At 41.8% G+C, this 23,152-nt stretch overlaps 1 protein-coding gene across 3 annotated transcripts in view; it reads right to left on the reverse strand.

Annotated features, from left to right (window-relative positions):
- LOC136885539 (uncharacterized) overlaps positions 1–23,152 on the reverse strand; it is a 392,796-nt gene that overhangs the window by 12,105 nt on the left and 357,539 nt on the right. For all 3 annotated transcript variants that reach the window (XM_068230449.1, XM_068230447.1, XM_068230448.1), the window contains 2 exons: positions 21,392–21,548; positions 12,098–12,292 (listed from right to left, as the gene is read on the reverse strand). In XM_068230449.1, coding sequence (XP_068086550.1) covers positions 12,098–12,292; positions 21,392–21,548 — 352 coding nt within the window. The remainder of the gene's footprint in view (positions 1–12,097; positions 12,293–21,391; positions 21,549–23,152) is intronic.

Here is a 23,152-nt window from a genome sequence, read left to right on the forward strand (position 1 = left end):
TCAAGACTGTGAACTCACTGATACATCTCATTATTGATGTAAACAAATGACAGGTCTGTGCACGATAACAATACATACTGTAATCACTGACTTCAAATTATAGAATGTCGGCGAGCAAGATGCCATTCCTACAACTTGAAATTACTGAGGGGTCCAAATAACATTGATTTTTTTTTCCATTTATCGAGTATTTTTCAAGGGATAAGGAAAAACTTCAAATTATTGAGAGATTCAATTTAACAAGTGTCAAATTATCGAGAGTCGACTGTATCATAATTATTTACATTGCCCCATGACTGAACGTGCGATGAATCACGGACAGATCCATTCAGATAAGTACACTACGAGGAAGTACGCTGCTGAAAGGCTGTACAGAGAACAGGCATCATCCTGTCAAAGGGTAGAGATGGGTCCACCTACTCACGACGCTCTCGGTCGACGAATGCGGGAGACGAGGGCCCTGGCAACCTGAGGACCACTCGCACAGCCAATTTTGAAAAGGAAGTGTTGGAACGTGCTGCAGGGGACCCCACTACAAGTACGCACGTGGAATACCACATACCAGCGTGTATACTCCACGAACAACAATGCTTGTGACTTACTTTGCATTGTGTCAGTGGTTGCTCAAACAATGGATTGAGCGACCAGGTTTCCTCCAAATAGTGTTGTTTAGTGATGAGGCCTCATTTGATCGTGATGGTGTTTCGAACACCAGGAATAGCCATGTATGGGCTGTGGAAAACCCTCCCACGGTAGTAGAGACACACCATCAAGTACGTTTTGCTGTGAATATCTCGACCGGCGACAATCTCATCGGTCTATATCTTCTCCCTGGCAGTGTGAATGGCCACCTGTACTTGAGCTCTATCAGAGTTGTTGGAGGACGTAACCTTGGTTGTTCGTGCGAGAATGTGGATACAACATGATGGTAGGCCGCCTCACTTCGGTGTGGGTGTCTACACCCATCTCAATGCTGTATTTCCTCGACGCTGGAATGGAAGAGGAGATCCTATTCCATGGCTTGCGAGGTCACCTGACCTGAATCCCCTTGATTATTTCCTATGGGGATATCTAAAGTCACTTGTGTATGAGACCCCAGTGGATACAGGGATGGAATTTGTTGCCAAAATTGTAGTTGCTTGTGATGTGATTCGAAAGACACCAGGGATATTTGTCAGGGTGTGTCAGAACCTTGTTCGCCGGTGTCATGATGGCCGTCAATTTCAGCACATTTTCTAAGATGCAGTGCAAATGGTAGGTTCATTGTGTCAATGATGGTATTTGCAGTTAACTGTAACTAATGTAAAAAAAAAGTTCACAGTAATGTTTTTGTATTCCTATTATCTCCTTAAGCTGGCTTCTCCGATCCTATATTGTTCAGTGGAACATCCTCTATGTCCTCTTAAATTTTTGTACGCTCTTACAGAAACATCGTGTATATTAAAAGAGTGTATTAAAAAAGCTTTGTTCAGTCCATTTGTGTTTTATTCTTTCTGAAATTACCTGGCGGTGAATCATCAGACATTGATGGGTCTCTAATTTCAGTCAACTTTAAGTGATCGTAAAATCAAATCGCTGAATGTTTTCTCTCACATGAGGTACAAGTTTACACAGATGGCTCAAGAGAATTGTACTGATCTAGTAGGAGGTGCCTTTGTTGTGTACAAAGATGAGGCAGAAATATATTTTAAGACTCCTCCCAGTGTTCCTCTTTTCAAGCAGAAGTTCTTGCTATAAAACATGCAGTTCAGTGGATAAAAGAAAGAAATTTGAGTGCATGTATACATAGTGACTCGCAAGCAGCTCTGAAATCTATAAGTAGCAAATATCATTTAAATTCTTTGGCATGTAACATTAGAACAGATCTCTCACAGTATGAAAGACATACTGTATCTGTTTTAAGTGGGTTACAGGGCATGACGGTCTGTTAGGTAATGAAGCAGCAGATGAGCTTGCTAAACTTGCAGCATTTAGTGACAATGAAACTGTATACAAAAGGGATCTATAGTATTCAGGGTGAAGTTATTAACTTGATAGCTGCAGTCGCTTAAGTGTGGCCAGTATCCAGCATTCGGGAGATAGTAAGTTCGAACCCCACTGTCGGCAGCCCTGAAAATGGTTTTCCGTGGTTTCCCATTTTCACACCAGGCAAATGCTGGGGCTATACCTTAATTAAGGCCACGGCCGCTTCCTTCCCACTCCTAGCCCTTTCCAGTCCCATCGTCGCCATAAGACCTATCTGTGTCGGTGCGACGTAGAGCAACGAGCAAACATGGTACAGGACCGTTTGGACTGCAGTTTATTGAAACTAAACTTCACCAGCACTCAGTTTCTTTCGGGTCACGGAAAATGTAAATTTTATTTACATAAATACAAAACTAGTAGTAATAAGAGTTGTGTTTGTGGAGATAAAGAAACTGCAACGCATCTTATTTTTGATTGTCCATTCTTCAGCAAAGCTAGATATATTTTGGAACAACACTTAAACTGTTGCACAGTAATTTTAGTTAAACTTATTTTTAGGATATTTCACAAGATCTGTTGTTTGAAAGAATTTTTTAAGTTTATGCAGTATATTTTAGAAAAAAAATTAAGGATAGTTTTACTTTTCTCCCAGTTTAATTAATTGTGTGTGTAATCACTCACTTCAAAAATTTTATATTATATGTTTGTAATATTTAAGGTAACTAGTTATAACCTACAGCCGTAATATGCTAGACAAAGTAGGGCTTTTTAATGTAAAGTAATTAAAAAAATAAAATTAAAATATATAAATAAAATCATGAAATTATCACTCCAATAATTGCAGGCGAAGGGTTACCCTAGCCCGCAATACATTCTGTACTTGGCGGGTTGCAAACAATTAAGGAGTGAAGATATTGGCGGAGTGACTATGGGGTACATCTCCAAAGTTGGTACGGCTGGGGGTTGGGAGGGAGTGACATGTGAAATTAATTGAAAACGACCAATATTAGTGTCGAATTCATACGTTTAGGGGTCACTGATATTATTTGTGACACTCTAGATGCTGTTTAAGAACAAGTTCAGACTCCATTAGCATTGGGGTCAGAAGGGGTTAGAATGACCGCGATTAGTATTGAATTCGCTAGGGTGATTGGTGTCAGTGGAATCGCGTAAATCATTTGTACAGCGAGACATGTAAATGCAAACATTTATCACTTATTTTTGTTATTTGAAAGGATCAACGATTTCCCGCAGTATGTGGCTGCCACAAGTACGAAGTTCCACGCGAAACAAAACAATCTAGAATGTAAACTCGTCAGTACAATTGAGGCATAATATAGTTCACAACTTGTTGGATAAAATGTCTCCTGATAAATTCAGTGTTGGTATTCTTAAAATACGTGGTCAAGACAAACAAGTTAAAGTATGGTGAAAGTAGTAAAAATGTATACGTTATTATGTAATCTTCTATCTATTAAAATAGTTTACTAAAAACAGATTTCCCTTCTACTGGACCAATTTGCTTCATTTTGGGTTTATCATCTCCGGAATTCGCTGCTGGTGAATCATGAGAATCCAGTCACAGGGGGAGCAATCCAGCTCAACTCTGTGCCGGTCCCAAGCCCGGGAAAATGGTGAAAGTGAATGGCTGGTTATTGAGTCCCAGTGGAGGTGGCTGTGCCAAGCAGGTACCTCTGGAAAATACTGGGAAATGCTCTAGTTGGCAGGTTGACCTGCTTGCGCAACCAGCAAATCCTACCCCGTATGGGGATGGGTGAAGGAGAATGCCCGGCGCCTTAAAACGGGGCTTTTTTGGGCTAAGGTATGGTAACCCTAACAGAAGGTTTCCTGGTCCTCCAGGTTGGGGGTTGTGCGTGGGGTAAACAACCCCACCTCGTAAGAAAGAAATTGTTACGAATCCTCAACAAACAGAAGCCGGACGGATTGAATATAGACGACCCTGCAAGGATAAATGGCAATGATGTGGAACATGCAATGTACGATCATTGAACAGAACTGGTTCCCTCCAAAATCTTGTGAGTAATATACAAGAATACAATATAGATATATTAGCCCTACAAGAGATACGATGGCTTGGGAATGGCATTATGGAAAAGAAGGAATACAACATGCATTATAGCTGTCATGATAAAACGCACCAGTTTGGTACTGGATTAATTGTGAACAAAAGTATGAAGCACCTAGTCATCGATTTTCAACCCATCACACCAAGACTATGCAAACTGCGTATCAGAGGAAGGTTTAGAAACTGTACTTTATTCAGTGCTCATGCACCAACAGAAGAAGAAAGAAAATGAAGAGGAAAAGGATTCCTTCTATGAACTCCTAGAAAGAGAATATGGAAAGTGCCCCAGACATGATATTGTGCTGATGCTGGGGAATTTTAATGCCCAAGTGGGTCAAGAGGAACATCTAGCACCTTAGAAGAAGTGAAAAGCAGGTACACAACAAGAAGGAAGAGGAATATCATGAAGCAACGCTCAAGGAAATAGAAGAGAAATGGATTAGGAATATACATCGTGATTATTCTGAAGTCCATGACAAAACTGTAGCGTGCATACATCATTTAGAGAATAAGTCTGAGGTTAGGGAAGACATTTCTCTATTTCCAAACTATTCGTGTTCCTCGACAAATATTAATTTAAACAGAATATAATTGATATTGTGATATTCCGTCAGTGTCTGTGTGCTTCAAAGTGTCGAGTGATGTAGATGCAAGTGTATTTTACGATAACCTGCGCTTTGCCTGCGGAAATGTTTGGATCGATCTTGGAGTATAACAACACTTATAAGTCTGAGAGATGGAGCAATCTGTATACTGTTACACAGAAGAAATAGTGACTTAGAGGCATTAGCTGGGTTTGTAACGTAGGGTTTTACACTACCAACACCTTCTGATTCATGCTGTGGCTATCTGTTATCAAGCAGACTGCACCGAACTCAATTTCGTCCATGTGATTGTTTATTCAATAGAGTTTTTTGCACTCATGTTCTTTAATGGGTAAAAACCTATTATGTCTTTAGTGTCTGAACGTTTCATTACTAAGGTTACTATCATTGTGTGCTGTTATGCCATATGTCAACATTATGTTAACATTACCAGGACCGTTCATTGGGTTAACATAATCATTTCGGATGTACTTGGGCTGAGTGACTCAGACGATTAAGGTGCTGGCGTTCTGACCCCAAGTTGGCAGATTCGATCGTGGCTCAGTCCGGAGGTATTTGAAGGTGCTCAAATACGTCAGCCTCGTGTCGGTAGATTTACTGGCACGTAAAAGAACTACTGCAGGACTAAATTCCGGCAATTTTACGTCTCCGAAAACCGTGAAAAATGTAGGTAGTGGGACGTAAAGCCAATAACATTATTATTTCTGGTGTACTTCCCTTTCATTGGTTGCTGAATTTAAGAAATTGTCAAGCACTTCAAAACTAAGGCAACACATTATGTTTCATAGTTCTCGTGAGAGCGAATAAATCGAGGAATTTCGCACTATATTTATTTTGAAACATTCTAAATGATGTTAGAAATATAATTTTAACAGTTTTATCATGTATTTTTTCATCTATCCAGCAAAGTAAAATCTAAGAGAAAACTTTATTTGACGAATTGAATTTTCTAAATAATTAGCTTGTTGGTCTCTTTTCTAGTAGAGTATATATGATTCTAGTTGATTATATGTGATGCGTACTTGTTGGCGAAGCGTTTTCATTCGTGAAAAAGTGATTTTCCCTATGATGTTACATTTATCATGTTAAATTACCGTCGTTTATATAATATGTACGTGATATTTTCGTGTTAGCCAGTACCGGCTACTTCAGCCGCCATGTCTTTTTTATGTTACGGTCTGACGATTGGAGTCGGTCTTGGCTTGAGGACAGCATCGACTTCAATATGAACTTAGAAAAGAAGTAAAAAGCAAACAAAAATAAAAACTGCAACTATAACTTGAAACTATGAAATTCAAATCTTGTGACGAGATTGATCAACTTAATCAGTACTTACGACGTATTAACGTGGAAATTCATGGTGTGCCGGAGCTACAAAGTGAAGATGTATATAAATTAGTCACGGATATTGGGTTAACAGTTGGCTGTGTAATCAATAAAACTGTCATTGACATTGCTCATAGAATGCCAACATCAAATAAATCTCTGCCTAGGACTATTGTGGTTAAGTTCGTGAATAGATGGAAGATGCAGGATCTTACGGTTGCAAAGAAAAATGTTAGGCAACTTTAATCCACTGCACTTAATATTAATGCCACTAACCATACTATTTATATCAATGACCACCTAACACCTAAATCTAAAGGTCTTCTTAAGAGAGCTAAAGGCCTTAGACCAAAAGGCTTCAAGTATGTGTGGTCAAGGGAAGGGAGAGTTTTTGTAAGGAGAAATGATACTTCTAGCATTATACATATCAGAAACATAGATGATATCTATAAAGATGGAATTAGAATTCTATACATCAACTCCCAAAGCATTCGTAATAAGTGGAGTAATTCACTTTATACAATACAGGGAGCACAATATCCTGAAATAATTGTAATTGTTGAAACATGGGTTTCTCCTGAGGAAGAAAAATATTTAAATCTGAATGGATATGATGGTCCCTTTTGCTCTAGATCACATAATATGTGTGGTGGGATTGCCATTTACTGTATATAAAGGAACCGTATAAAGCTAATTTATTATTTTAACAGTAATTCTCTTTCATATAGTATAATTGTTAATCGAGATAAAGGGTTTTGTGAATGACATTCGCTTAGTTGGCAGTATATAACCCTCATACCGAATTCTCCAAAGATTTTCTAAAATGTTTAGAATATATTTGGAATAAAGGGAGTAAAACCGTTTGTACTACTGATGGTGACTTCAATATAAAAAAAATTAGAACAGAGTCGTATATCTACTGAGCTTCAGAATCTCTGTGGGTGTTATAATCAGAGTTCATGTAACACTGTCTTTCCTATTAGAGTTTCATCGACAACTAGTACACTTATAGATCATTTGTATAACATAATAACTGACCTGAGTGATCAAAATTTATTAAATTTACACCGCCAGCCCCGCGGTGTAGGGGTAGCGTGCTTGCCTCTTACCCGGAGGCCCCGGTTCGTTTCCCGGCCAGGACATTGATTTTTACCTGCATCTGAGGGCTGGTTCGAGGTCCACTCAGCCTACGTGATTACAATTGAGGAGCTATCTAACGGTGAGATGGCGGTCCCGGTTTAGAAATCCAAGAATAACGGCCGAGAGGATCCGTGGTGCTGACCACACGACACCTCGTAATCTGCAGGCCTTTGGGTTGAGCAGCGGTCGCTTGGTAGGCCACGGCTCTTCGGGGCTGTTTCGCCATGGGTTTGGTTTATTCATATTTCGCCCAAAATGAATATACGAAGAAATTACGTAACGCAACCTACAAAATACCATTTTTCATCTATGAAAAAATAAATATCTCAAACACCATTAACTACAAATGATGATGATAGTTCTGATATCATAACAAATAAATTCATTATTTTAAAGAAACTACTTTTGCCCATGGTTTACTTTAGAGCTGTTAAATTTAATCAGACAAAAATTTATATTATAAAATTAGATGAAATTTTGTATGGGATGTGGCTATATTTCACAGCAGTTAATTCAAGACTATAAAAACATACGTAACAGGGTAACTAGAATGAAAATAAATCTAGAAAATAATTATTACATCAATAAGTTAAACAGCACAAATAACCAGTGGAAAGTTATGAATGATATTTTAACAACCAATAACTGTAATAATGAAGAAATACAATTGAAAGTAAATGATAAGTTGGTGACTGATTCAAGTCAAATTTCTACTATATTTAATGACTGTTTCACTGATATGAATCGGTCTTTAGGTAAAAACATTCCTCAGTGTAAATACCCTCACCTTGAACCTGGCCCATCTAATTCCTTATTTTTAACCCCTACTAATGATGTGGGTAAGGTGGCAGACTATCAAGAAGGAAGAGGACTTTCGAGACAGCGAGAAAGATGGCTGCCAAGACGATCAGGAATGCCAGAAGGAAACGGTGGAATGAAAGGCTGGAAGAAACTGATCATGCGTTTAAGAAAAATAAATCACGATCCTTCTTTAAGGAGATGAAGAGCAGGATAAAGGGTTCTGAGGCGAGAGAACCTTTTGTGAAAGAACAAGATGGCGAGTTGAAAATAGGAGAAAAAGATGTATGCGAGGAAATGGCAAGATATTTCAAAGATCTACTGAACACAGAAGCACCCACAGGGAGCATTACTCTACAGTAGAGCAGAGATATCAACCAAGGACGAGCACCCACCAAAACAGAAGTTGTGAAGGCAATCAAAGATCTCAAGAACAACAAAGCGGCAGGTAATGATGGTATATGCGCCGAGGAGATCAAATGGGGTGGTCCTGCAATGGAAGAAAGCATGTACAGAATAATAATTGACATATGGATAAATAAGAAGATACCTAGCGACTGGAAAGAAGCCATAATTATACCAGTACATAAGAAAGGAGACAAAAGAATACTGGATAACTACAGAGGTATCTCGCTGCTAAATATTGGGTACAAGATACTCTCGAGATTATTGCTGAACAGAGTGGAAGCACAGCTTGAATCGAACATAGGAGAATACCAGGGTGGTTTCCGGAAAGGGAGAAACTGCGTAGAACAGATCTTTGGACTAAAGAGAATCATAGAACACAGACACAGGAAAGGAAAAGACACAATAGTTACATTTGTAGACTTCGCAAAAGCCTACGATTCAATAGACAGGAACACACTACTGAACATCCTACGCGACAGAGGATTGGATTCTACGACACATGGATTGGTGGGGGAAACATTGAAGGATACAACTGCTAGAGTAAGATACCGGAGTATGTTGTCAGACAGCTTTGAAATTAAGACAGGAGTCCGACAAGGGGATGGGCTGTCGCCAATATTATTTAAGCTAGTTTTGGATGAAGTGGTGAAGCAGTGGAGACAGTTGAATAGAACCATGGGAATTGAAGGTGAACATATTGGATATAAGATCAAAAACAATGTCATAGTGGATTGCCTTGCCTTCGCAGATGATATGGTGTTGTTACATGAGAAGGAAGAAGAAGCAAAGTTGGCACTAGCAAATCTAGCAGAAACTGCAGCAAAGGTTGGTCTGAAAATAGCCTACAACAAGACGAAGGTACTGAATACGAAGACCGATTGGAATGTAAAAGGCCAAGTGGTAGAGAGAGTCGACAGCTTCCGGTACCTAGGTGAGAACATCACGGGTAAAGTACAAAGCAACAAAAGTACCACAGACAGAGCTCAACTGCTGCTGAAACTACGATGTGCAGCCATGACTACATATGGAAAGAAGAACCTCTCGAGGAACGGCAAACTGCGACACTACATGATAACCATCAGGAATGCTGCATTATATGCAACTGAAACGCTGACATTAGGCAAGAGAGCTTGCATACAATTGGAGAAGGAGGAAAGAAGAATCTTGAGACATATATGGGGCACCAAAAAGCAAGGTGAAATTTGGGTACACAGATCAAGGCAGGAACTATATGCGAGTATAGAACCAATCTCGAGTGTGATAAGAAAGAGAAGGTTAGGATTTGTTGGACATCTCATGAGGATGGATGACAGTAGGCTGACGAAGAAGATATGGAATGCAACCTGCTTAACTGGAAATAAGTGGATAAAGGAAGTCAGAGAAGATTGGGAGACTATTGGCATAAAGGAAAAATATCCACTGATGACAGTACAGGATAGGTCCAAATAAAAAAGCTCGTGGAAGGTCACAGATGGACAGACACCAGGATCCAGATTCAGATCACGGAAGCCGAGAGAAAGAGGAGGAGTGAGAGAATGAAGAGGTACTGGGAAGAAAGAAGACGTCACTCGTGATCCTCAGGGGTCGTAACGAACCTAATAATAATAATAATCTTAAAAACAGTTGTGTTAACTGTTTTGGTATTAGTAATATTCTTATAAAGAGACTCTCTAAATTTATTATGCCTCACATCACAAAATTAGTTAATAAATCTCTATCAGAGGGTAAAGTAGCAGCTAAACTTAAAATCGCCAGAACTGTACCAGTCTATAAAGGCACGGATAAATTTAATGTAAGTAATTACAGACCAATCTTGGCATTACCTCCTTTATCTAAGATTTTAGAACAAGTGGTTAAGAAAAGATTATTAGATTCTTGTTAAATAATAAATATTTTAATCAATTTCAATATGGGTTCCTACCTCGCTTGAGTAACAATAATGCTATTGTGGATATTATTATTATGCAACTACAACAAGATTTAGACTCAGGTATGTTAGCAGCTGGTTTATTTACAGATCTTAAGAAGGCTTTTGACACAGTTGATCATAAAATTCTGTTACATTAAATAGAAGTATCAGGCATTATAGGTTTGTTGACTACCACTCTAATAGGGACCAGTGTGTAACATGTAATAATATTCAGAGTAATATAAAAGTGATCTCAATTGGTGTGCCTCAGGGTTCTGTGCTGGGTCCTTTATTGTATATATCCATTTTTGCTGATGAAATTAATATTTTTTATGCAGGCTCTAGCAATCATGAACTTGAACAAAATATGCACCAAGATATTCTATTACTTGAAACACGGCTTAATTCCAAACAGATTAACTTATAAATCTAATAAAACAAACTACATATTTTTTCCCACAACTTTATGTATTAAATTTGGATAAAAGTGCTTTTCTTCATTCATAGAGCAATGAGAGTGCAGAGTACTAAATTCTTAGGACTGATTATAGATCAAACTCTGTTGTGGAGTAATCACGTGGAGATTATTGTAATAAAATTATTCCTGTGACTGGTATCCTTAGTAGACTGAGATATAAATTCTCTCGTGGGTTGTTGAGGGGTATTTACTGTGCTCTTATTGAAAGCTACACTCTTATATGATACATGTCTGGGCATGCTGTAATAAGAAAGAGGAAGAGAGCACTAAAAGTAATTTTCTAACTGCCCATTTTAACACCGAGTAAAGATGAGTATAAACATCGTAATATATTATCACTTTAAAAATTCCGCATAAAGGCTTCTATAATTATGATCTATAAAATTCAAAACAAATTAGTCCGCTTAAACAGATCAATAATTCGCATACACAGATTCATAATTATGAAACAAGAATTATTTATAATATCCACTAGAGTCGGATTCATTCTACTATTTATGGTCAAAATTCTCTTTGGCAGTTTTCTATAACAATGTATAAATCACTTCCAAAAAATATAAACATTTTACCAACTTTATATATTTTCAAGGGTAATGTAACCAAATATTTAAAGTAATATGGTAATTATGTTAAGGAAAGATTATTCCAATGAAGCTCAACTTGCAGCATTCCACCAACATATAACGGATATTTCAGATTCAGTAGGTCAAATGGACTGTATTGCAAATTGACGTATTCAAGACCTTTGATATGGCAGATCATGGGAGAGTAGTGATAAAGAGGGAGGCTAGAAAATAGATCTCAGAGAATCAGTTTAGGTGAAGTGCCATAATGATTAAGAGGGCAGTGTTTACTTACATACATATGATATGAGCAAGGCTATTTGTTGACGATGTGTGAGTTGTGAGAGACTGCAGGAGGACTTAAACAATGTATTTATTTGTGTATGTACATTCATCACCAGGAAATGGCAGAACAGAAAGTAATGAAAATCGGTATGTAAAGATACGAAAGAAGTCGCTACAATCGAGGCTATAAATAATTTTATTTACACCGAGTGAAATGGTAGGGTTACCATTTAATTCTCAAATATCTGTGTTTATAGGGACCGATCGATAAATATTACATAAATAAAGCTATACAGAATTAAATTTCCGATCGTGTATGTCTTATACATTTGTACCGTGCTGGCTATGATGACATCCATCACATTGGCACAGGTACTGTCTTCGACCACTGACAACCTGAGCCATGACTCTGAAAACACGAGTCACATAGAAATAGCACGAACGATGTATACAAAGACAACTGGTCACTCTCGTCGCGACTCTTTACTTTCATTATATTGGAAATCGAAAACTGTTAGTGAAGACAGATCTTACTCGAAAGGTCCCTTGCCGTAAATGTGCAGCAGGTCTCCTTGGATAGTGCCGTCGATGTCGTAAGCCCCGCTGATGTCCAGAGAAGCAAGAGATATGTTGAAGGTCAGCTTCAAGCCAAAGACGTCCAGATCCACGGACTCCACCACGAACGTGGACAGCTTCAACATTTTGAAGTCATCCAGAGCGCCCTTCACCCTGAAACATGACGCAAGTGTAAGAATATTCTTTAACCAATATCGAGCTCGAATTATTATTGTTATTATTATTATTATTATTATTATTATTATTATTATTATTATTATTATTATTATTATTATTATTATTACCGCTGACGCATCGCCATGAAGTGTCTACATCCATTTATTAGTATTTACGTAGTATGTACAGACGACCGTTTTATTTGAGAGGTTATATCATGAAACATGTGTTGTATATATTAATATGAGTTTAGTTAATGTAAGAACCCGTACTTAATAGTATATAATTTATTGTTCTCTGTATACATATTGTATAATTCAAACTAACATTGTGCAACACACTGTAACATTCAGAATAACCTATCTTTCACACTAGATTGTTGTAGAAAGTTCTCTACATTATAACTAGGCTTTTATTCACTCTAAGATTTACAATAAGATATGTTGTGACATGTCCTTCTAGCAACCTGGCCAGGCAACATATACAAAGAGACAGTTTCGATGGTGGTTTGGTGTTGTTGTTTCTGTGAACTCGTGTTGTGCTACCGTAGCAGTCAACTGTTTCAAGATGGCAGTCTTATTCTTCCGATCTTTGTGATAGAAAGTAGTTTAAAATGGTGGTTTATTTATGTGTAACGTGTAAATAATTGTAAATTAAAAACCATATACCAGAGTGACGCATCTTGTGTACGTTTTTGCGGATACATCAAACAGTAGCACGTCGCATTCTCCAGCTCAGTGACGTAATCTTTAAGAAAACAGAGTACTTCCCCCTTTGCGAAAAATCAAATGATCATAAATAACATTCCCGTTCATGGCCTTCCATCAACGGCTGCTAATTTCACATAGCGACGACCCATAAGACACAACCTGCACGGTTGCTACGTAACACTGTCTGACCATCCATCCATACCTTACATCACAGCTTGCACGGTTGCTACGTAACACTGTCTGACCATCCATCCATACCTTACATCACAGCCTGCACGGTTACTAGGTAACATTGTGTGGCCATCCATCCATCCATACCATACATAACAGCCTGCACGGTTACTAGGTAACATTGTGTGGCCATCCATCCATACCATACATCACAGCCTGCATGGTTGCTAGGTAACATTGTGTGGCCATCCATCCATCCATAACTTACATCACAGCTTGCACGGTTGCTACGTAACACTGTCTGACCATCCATCCATACCTTACATCACAGCTTGCACGGTTGCTACGTAACACTGTCTGACCATCCATCCATACCATACATCACAGCCTGCACGGTTACTAGGTAACACTGTCTGACCATCCATCCATACCTTACATCACAGCTTGCACGGTTGCTACGTAACACTGTCTGACCATCCATCCATACCATACATCACAGCCTGCACGGTTACTAGGTAACATTGTGTGGCCATCCATCCATCCATACCATACATCACAGCCTGCACGGTTACTAGGTAACATTGTGTGGCCATCCATCCATACCATACATCACAGCCTGCATGGTTGCTAGGTAACATTGTGTGGCCATCCATCCATCCATAACTTACATCACAGCTTGCACGGTTGCTACGTAACACTGTCTGACCATCCATCCATACCTTACATCACAGCTTGCACGGTTGCTACGTAACACTGTCTGACCATCCATCCATACCATACATCACAGCCTGCACGGTTACTAGGTAACACTGTCTGACCATCCATCCATACCTTACATCACAGCTTGCACGGTTGCTACGTAACACTGTCTGACCATCCATCCATACCATACATCACAGCCTGCACGGTTACTAGGTAACATTGTGTGGCCATCCATCCATACCTTACATCACAGCCTGCACGGTTGCTACGTAACACTGTCTGACCATCCATCCATACCATACATCACAGCCTGCACGGATACTAGGTAACATTGTGTGGCCATCCATCCATACCTTACATCACAGCTTGCACGGTTACTAGGTAACACTGTCGGACCATCCATCCATACCATACATCACAGCCTGCACGGTTACTAGGTAACACTGTCTGACCATCCATCCATACCATACATCACAGCCTGCACGGTTACTAGGTAACATTGTGTGGCTATCCATCCATACCTTACATCACAGCCTGCACGGTTACTAGGTAACATTGTGTGGCCATCCATCCATACCTTACATCACAGCTTGCACGGTTACTAGGTAACACTGTCGGACCATCCATCCATACCATACATCACAGCCTGCACGGTTACTAGGCAACACTGTCTGACCATCCATCCATACCATACATCACAGCCTGCACGGTTACTAGGTAACATTGTGTGGCCATCCATCCATACCATACATCACAGCCTGCACGGTTGCTACGTAACACTGTCTGACCATCCATCCATACCATACATCACAGCCTGCACGGTTACTAGGTAACAATGTGTGGCCATCCATCCATACCTTACATCACAGCTTGCACGGTTACTAGGTAACACTGTCGGACCATCCATCCATACCATACATCACAGCCTGCACGGTTACTAGGTAACACTGTCGGACCATCCATCCATACCTTACATCACAGCCTGCACGGTTGCTAGGTAACACTGTCGGACCATCCATCCATACCATACATCACAGCCTGCACGGTTACTAGGTAACACTGTCGGACCATCCATCCATACCTTACATCACAGCCTGCACGGTTACTAGGTAACACTGTCGGACCATCCATCCATACCTTACATCACCGCCTGCACGGTTACTAGGTAACACTGTCGGACCATCCATCCATACCATACATCACAGCCTGCACGGTTACTAGGTAACACTGTCGGACCATCCATCCATACCTTACATCACAGCCTGCACGGTTACTAGGTAACACTGTCGGACCATCCATCCATACCTTACATCACAGCCTGCACGGTTACTAGGTAACACTGTCGGACCATCCATCCATACCTTACATCACAGCCTGCACGGTTACTAGGTAACACTGTCGGACCATCCATCCATACCATACATCAGAGCCTGCACGGTTGCTAGGTAACACTGTCTGGCCATCCATCCATACCTTACATCACAGCCTGCACGGTTGCTAGATAACACTGTCTGGCCATCCATCCACACCTTACATCACAGCCTGTACAGTTGCTAGGTAACATTATCTGACCATCCATCCATACCATACATCAGAGCCTGCACGTTTACTAGGTAACACTGTCGGACCATCCATCCGTACCTTACATCACAGCCTGCACGGTTACTAGGTAACACTGTCTGGCCATCCATCCATACCATACATCACAGCCTGCACGGTTGCTAGGTAACATTGTCTGAACATCCATCCATAACTTACATCACCGTCTGCACGGTTACTAGGTAACATTGTGTGGTCATCCATCCATACCTTACATCACAGCCTGCACGGTTACTAGGTAACACTGTCGGACCATCAATCCATACCATACATCACAGCCTGCACGGTTACTAGGTAACATTGTGTGGCCATCCATCCATACCATTCATCACAGCCTGCATGGTTGCTAGGTAACATTGTGTGGCCATCCATCCATAACTTACATCACAGCCTGCACGGTTACGAGGTAACACTGTCTGGCCATCCATCCATCCGTACCATTCATCACAGCCTGCATGGTTGCTAGGTAACATTGTGTGGCCATCCATCCATAACTTACATCACAGCCTGCACGTTTGCTAGGTAACACTGTCGGACCATCCATCCATTCCATACATCACAGCCTGCACAGTTGCTAGGTAACACTGTCGGACCATCCATCCATACCTTACATCACAGCCTGCACGGTTACTAGGTAACATTGTCTGGCCATCCATCCACACCTTACATCACAGCCTGCACGTTTGCTAGGTAACACTGTCTGACCATCCATCCACACCTTACATCACAGCCTGTACAGTTGCTAGGTAACACTGTCTGACCATCCATCCACACCTTACATCACAGCCTGCACGGTTGCTAGGTAACTTTGTCTGACCATCCATCCATACCTTACATCACAGCCTGTACAGTTGCTAGGTAACACTGTCTGACCATCCATCCATACCTTACATCAGAGCCTGCACAGTTGCTGGGTAACACTGTCTGACCATCCATCCATACCTTACATCACAGCCTGCACGGTTGCTAGGTAACAGTGTCCTGCCATCCATCCATACCTTACATCACAGCCTGGACGGTTACCAGGTAACATTGTCTGGCCATCCATCCATGCCTTACGTCACAGCCTGCACGTTTACTTGGTAACAGTGTCTGGCCATCCATCCATACCTTACATCACAGCCTGCACGTTTACTTGGTAACATTGTCTGACCATCCAACCATACCTTACATCACAGCCTGCACGGTTGCTAGGTAACAGTGTCTGGCCATCCATCCATACCTTACATCACAGCCTGCACGGTTACCAGGTAACATTGTCTGACCATCCATCCATACTTTACATCACAGCCTGCACGTTTACTTGGTAACATTGTCTGACCATCCAACCATACCTTACATCACAGCCTGCACGGTTGCTAGGTAACAGTGTCTGGCCATCCATCCATACCTTACATCACAGCCTGCACGGTTACCAGGTAACATTGTCTGACCATCCATCCATACCTTACATCACAGCCTGCACGTTTACTTGGTAACATTGTCTGACCATCCAACCATACCTTACATCACAGCCTGCACGGTTGCTAGGTAGCATTGTCTGCTCATCCATCCATACGTTACATCACAGCCTGCACGGTTACCAGGTAACATTGTCTGGCCATCCATCCATACCATACATCACAGCCTGCACGGTTACCAGGTAACATTGTCTGGCCATCCATCCATACCATACATCACAGCCTGCACGGTTGCTAGGTAACATTGTCTGGCCATCCATCCATACCTTACCTCACAGCCTGCACGTTTACTTGGTAACATTGTCTGATCATCCATCCATACCTTACATACAGCCTGCACGGTTGCTAGGTAACATTGTCTGACCATCCATCCACACCTTACATCACAGCCTGCACAGTTGCTAGGTAACATTGTCTGACCAACCATCCATACCATACATCACAGCCTGCACGGTTGCTAGGTAACATTGTCTGGCCATCCATCCATGCCTTACGTCACAGCCTGCACGTTTACTTGGTAACAGTGTCTGGCCATCCATCCATACCTTACATCACAGCCTGCACGTTTACTTGGTAACATTGTCTGACCATCCATCCACACCTTACATCACAGCCTGCACGGTTGCTAGGTAACTTTGTCTGACCATCCATCCATACCTTACATCACAGCCTGTACAGTTGCTAGGTAACACTGTCTGACCATCCATCCATACCTTACATCAGAGCCTGCACAGTTGCTAGGTAAAACTGTCTGACCATCCATCCATACCTTACATCACAGCCTGCACGGTTGCTAGGTAACAGTGTCCTGCCATCCATCCATACCTTACATCACAGCCTGGACGGTTACCAGGTAACATTGTCTGGCCATCCATCCATGCCTTACGTCACAGCCTGCACGTTTACTTGGTAACAGTGTCTGGCCATCCATCCATACTTTACATCACAGCCTGCACGTTTACTTGGTAACATTGTCTGACCATCCAACCATACTTTACATCACAGCCTGCACGGTTGCTAGGTAACAGTGTCTGGCCATCCATCCATACCTTACATCACAGCCTGCACGGTTACCAGGTAACATTGTCTGATCATCCATCCATACCTTACATCACAGCCTGCACGTTTACTTGGTAACATTGTCTGACCATCCAACCATACCTTACATCACAGCCTGCACGGTTGCTAGGTAACAGTGTCTGGCCATCCATCCATACCTTACATCACAGCCTGCACGGTTACCAGGTAATATTGTCTGACCATCCATCCATACCTTACATCACAGCCTGCACGTTTACTTGGTAACATTGTCTGACCATCCAACCATACCTTACATCACAGCCTGCACGGTTGATAGGTAGCATTGTCTGCTCATCCATCCATACCTTACATCACAGCCTGCACGGTTACCAGGTAACATTGTCTGGCCATCCATCCATACCATACATCACAGCCTGCACGGTTACCAGGTAACATTGTCTGGCCATCCATCCATACCATACATCACAGCCTGCACGGTTGCTTGGTAACATTGTCTGATCATCCATCCATACCTTACATACAGCCTGCACGGTTGCTAGGTAACATTGTCGGACCATCCATCCACACCTTACATCACAGCCTGCACAGTTGCTAGGTAACATTGTCTGACAAACCATCCATACCATACATCACAGCCTGCACGGTTGCTAGGTAACATTGTCTGGCCATCCAACCATACCTTACATCACAGCCTGCACGGTTGCTAGGTAGCAGTGTCTGGCCATCCATCCATACCTTACATCACAGCCTGCACGGTTGCTAGGTAACAATGTCTGGCTATCAATCCATACCTTACATCACAGCCTGCACGGTTGCTAGGTAACAGTGTCTGGCTATCAATCCATACCTTACATCACAGCCTGCATGGTTGCTAGATAACAGTGTCTGGCTATCAATCCATACCTTACATCACAGCCTGCACGTTTGCTAGGTGACAGTGTCTGGCTATCAATCCATACCTTACATCACAGCCTGCACGGTTGCTAGGTAACAGTGTCTGGCTATCAATCCATACCTTACATCACAGCCTGCACGTTTGCTAGGTAACAGTGTCTGGCCATCCATCCACACCTTACATCACATCCTGCACGGTTGCTAGGTAACAGTGTCTGGCTATCAATCCATACCTTACATGACAGCCTGCACGGTTGCTAGGTAACAGTGTCTGGCCATCCATCCACACCTTACATCACAGCCTGCACGGTTGCTAGGTAGCAGTGTCTGGCCATCCATCCATACCTTACATCACAGCCTGCACGGTTGCTAGGTAACAATGTCTGGCTATCAATCCATACCTTACATCACAGCCTGCACGGTTGCTAGGTAACAGTGTCTGGCTATCAATCCATACCTTACATCACAGCCTGCATGGTTGCTAGGTAACAGTGTCTGGCTATCAATCCATACCTTACATCACAGCCTGCACGTTTGCTAGGTAACAGTGTCTGGCTATCAATCCATACCTTACATCACAGCCTGCACGGTTGCTAGGTAACAGTGTCTGGCTATCAATCCATACCTTACATCACAGCCTGCACGTTTGCTAGGTAACAGTGTCTGGCCATCCATCCACACCTTACATCACATCCTGCACGGTTGCTAGGTAACAGTGTCTGGCTATCAATCCATACCTTACATGACAGCCTGCACGGTTGCTAGGTAACAGTGTCTGGCCATCCATCCACACCTTACATCACAGCCTGCACGGTTGCTAGGTAACAGTGTCTGGCTATCAATCCACACCTTACATCACAGCCTGCACGGTTGCTAGGTAACAGTGTCTAGCCATCCATCCACACCTTACATCACAGCCTGCACGGTTGCTAGGTAACAGTGTCTGGCCATCCATCCACACCTTACATCACAGCCTGCACGGTTGCTAGGTAACAGTGTCTGGCCATCCATCCACACCTTACATCACAGCCTGCACGGTTGCTAGGTAACAGTGTCTGGCCATCCATCCACACCTTACATCACAGCCTGCACGGTTGCTAGGTAACAGTGTCTGGCCATCAATCCACACCTTACATCACAGCCTGCACGGTTGCTATGTTTTTTTTCGTCACAAAATTTGTCGCCTCACGGTACACAAGTTTATGGATAACCTCGAGGCATAAGACATTTATTTCGAAATAAATACAGAGATATTTAAATATAGGTACCGAGCGTTCAAGAAGGCGCGTCTATACCAGAGCGGGTGTTCATAAACGATAAGCATGATAATGTAGAAAGCTAAATTTGGAGCCATACGTGGATTTCCACTGTGCCACTCCACCACGCAAGCGCTCCAAACTCACCGAAATTTTGACGATTCCTACAGTTCGCGAATATGCAGGAATTCCGGTATTTATTCTCGCTGGAGTTTTCACGTGCCAGTAAATCTACCGCGCGGAAGTGCCATTATTTAGTCCTGCAGGAGTTATTTTACAAGCCAGGTAATCTATCGCGCGGAAATGCCATAATTTAATCCTGGAGGACTTGTTTACATGCCAGTAAATCTACTAACGCGGACTGCGCAGCCACTCTCAGGGTGGTTTTTCTGAGTTTCCAAGAGTTAGTCAATACTCGCCGAGTTGGGGTGAGAAGGCTAGTGCCTTAACCGTCTGAACTATTCAGCCCGACAATTCAACCACTAAATGCAGACTACACACACACATATTCAGTTGAATGCTAAGGCTGAACCAAAGAGAAATGTTTCTCACCCAGCTGCTATGAGACGTAGTTTAATTGTCAAGTACCAGGCCCACAGTAATAATTCCAGAAAGCAAACATGAAGTTTTATGTTACTGCAGGCGAGACGTGCGCAAGAATCATGCATAATAAATGTGGTACTGCTATGTTTTGCAACACTGGCACTGCGCATGTTCGTGGACAATAGTTTTTTTTATATCTGGCAACTGGGCGAGAAAAGCTCTTCCACGACTAAATTCTGGCACTTCGTGTCGGCAGATTTACTGCCACTTTAGCGTCTTCGAAAACTGTTTGAAGCGTGGATTGTAATTTCAGCACTTAGCAAATTATTTGCCGCGCTGAATAGCTCAGACTTTTAAAGACCTGTCTTTTCGTTTCTTATTGTTCATGTATGTGGAGAAGTCAGCAGGAAGGCAGGTTGGCTCTTCAAAATTATTATTATGTGTCTGTGTGTATTAGTTTTCCTCTTCGTACTCAGCAACCCATCAACTAGTCAACTCCAAATTTTGTCTGGGGCTGTCTGTCTTTTAAATATGGCTTTGTAAGTGGTGAATTTTCTATGCTCAAAATTTCAGCCATACATCGAAAGCGCCGATGAATTCGCCGGTGAATTAAAAAACTCACCTTGAACGAATACTGCATTTTTGTATGATGACTCCATATGTTTCGAGAAATTTAAAATTTGTTATCTTGAATGTTAGTTCTAGCTGTTAGCAACTCACGTGGCGATCTGTTCGTTGATGTTCAAGTCCAAGTGCGTGATCTCCAAGGGGTCCAGAGCGGGCAGTCCATACTGGGGTTTGTTCATGTTCTTCTTGAATTCCTCCAACAGCGCCTTGATTTTGTCACCGTAGATCCTCACAGAGGAATTCGTCACTTCTGGAAGAACGAACATACTCCATCAAGTTTGTGCATTTTGGAAACAAAATGAGGGACCTCTTATAATAACCACACTATTTGTTCCAACAGGCCAGCTCCAATTCTAAAACTCCATGAACAGAAAATCTGCATACTAAAACGTCCAAAAACGTTTTGTTCTTTCAATGTGGTCGACAGAGAAAATGTCCAATGTATACATTTTTTTAAACTTCAGCGTATTAAACTGTTCAGTGTCTGATATTTAAACCAATGTTTCCAGTCAGCCGTAAGAAGTCCAGTTAAAGTTGTCGAACTGTTATGTTTGTTATCTATACAAACATCGGAACTGATGTCTTCAATAACACCCAAAAATGAAACTATTGACAATGTATATCACTATCATTCGAAGAATGCTCATTCAACGTCCACACATTGACCCTGACTTCATCGTAAAGTGTGCAGTGCCTGGTAAACAACAAGTGCTTAATTATATTTCTTATTTTATAAAATTATTAACATATAATCAGTGCATGTACAGCAAGAGAGAAGAAATCCCGACCGGGAGAGGTATATGCTGTGTCATTTAAGTAGTTGTGAGGGACCATGTGCAACTCTCCCGTGATTTTTGATAAATTGGCCAGAATGGTTTGGAGTGGGTTTTTTTATCTATAGCCGGGGTGAGACATAGAGGCAGGAGTCTCTAATCTTTGGTCAAAAGATTTAAATATAGGTATATTTCCTGTGCGAGGAGTATGGAAAAAGTGGACTGAGGAGTCATGAGAGCCCTATGCCCAAGGAAAGAAGATATGCGATATGAGACGTAATGAGAGGGCCGAATGCCCGAGGAATTTACGATGAGATGAGTTAGAAGTGATCGTGCCCACAGTCGGCGTTCAGCGGTAAGATGATGTAAACAAATGAAATGGGCCAGGGATATGTGCCCCGGCTGGCCATGGTAATTGAGAGGGGTCAAGAACCTGCCGTGGCTAATGAATGAGTGATGGCTGTAGTAGCGAATGACCTTCCCTTCTTTTTTTTGTGAGTATTTGCTCCTCGCCCTCTCACGACAGAACTGGTCCCGCTGTGCTATTATGGTTAAGGTTTGAGGCTATGGGCTTCCCCCGTAAGTTGCTGTTGTTTAACTGGTCCAACTAAAACACTGCCGGCAATGATATTATCACGCTGATTTAGAAGGTATTTAATAAATGAGTAGGGATCTCCCCCAGATATCCGGTGATATGAGACTGTAGCTAGTCTAGGGATTTTCAGATATCCACAGTACCTCTCGGTCGGAAGTCGGCTAGTTCGACCCTGGATCATGATGGCGCCCTTAAGCGAGCGGCCCCAAGCTTGCGCCTTGGGCCGGAGACAGTGATAACCATGCTGTTTATTTCTAGGAATGGCTCTCCGTTATGCATGAAGTATATGAATATGTGTGTGTGTATGTTTAGTAACTGATGGTAACAGGAGAAGAGGGCGACAACGGATGAGGTGGATTGATGACATCAAGGAAGCCACGGCTCTCAATTTAGAAAGACTTCGGAAAATTGTATACGACAGGAAGAAATGGCGCACTTTGGTCTATGGGGTCACGGAGAGTCGAAAGCGACTAAACGACTAACAAC

The sequence above is a fragment of the Anabrus simplex genome, chromosome 14 (assembly GCF_040414725.1).
Source record: "Anabrus simplex isolate iqAnaSimp1 chromosome 14, ASM4041472v1, whole genome shotgun sequence".
Taxonomy (NCBI): Eukaryota; Metazoa; Arthropoda; class Insecta; order Orthoptera; family Tettigoniidae; genus Anabrus; species Anabrus simplex.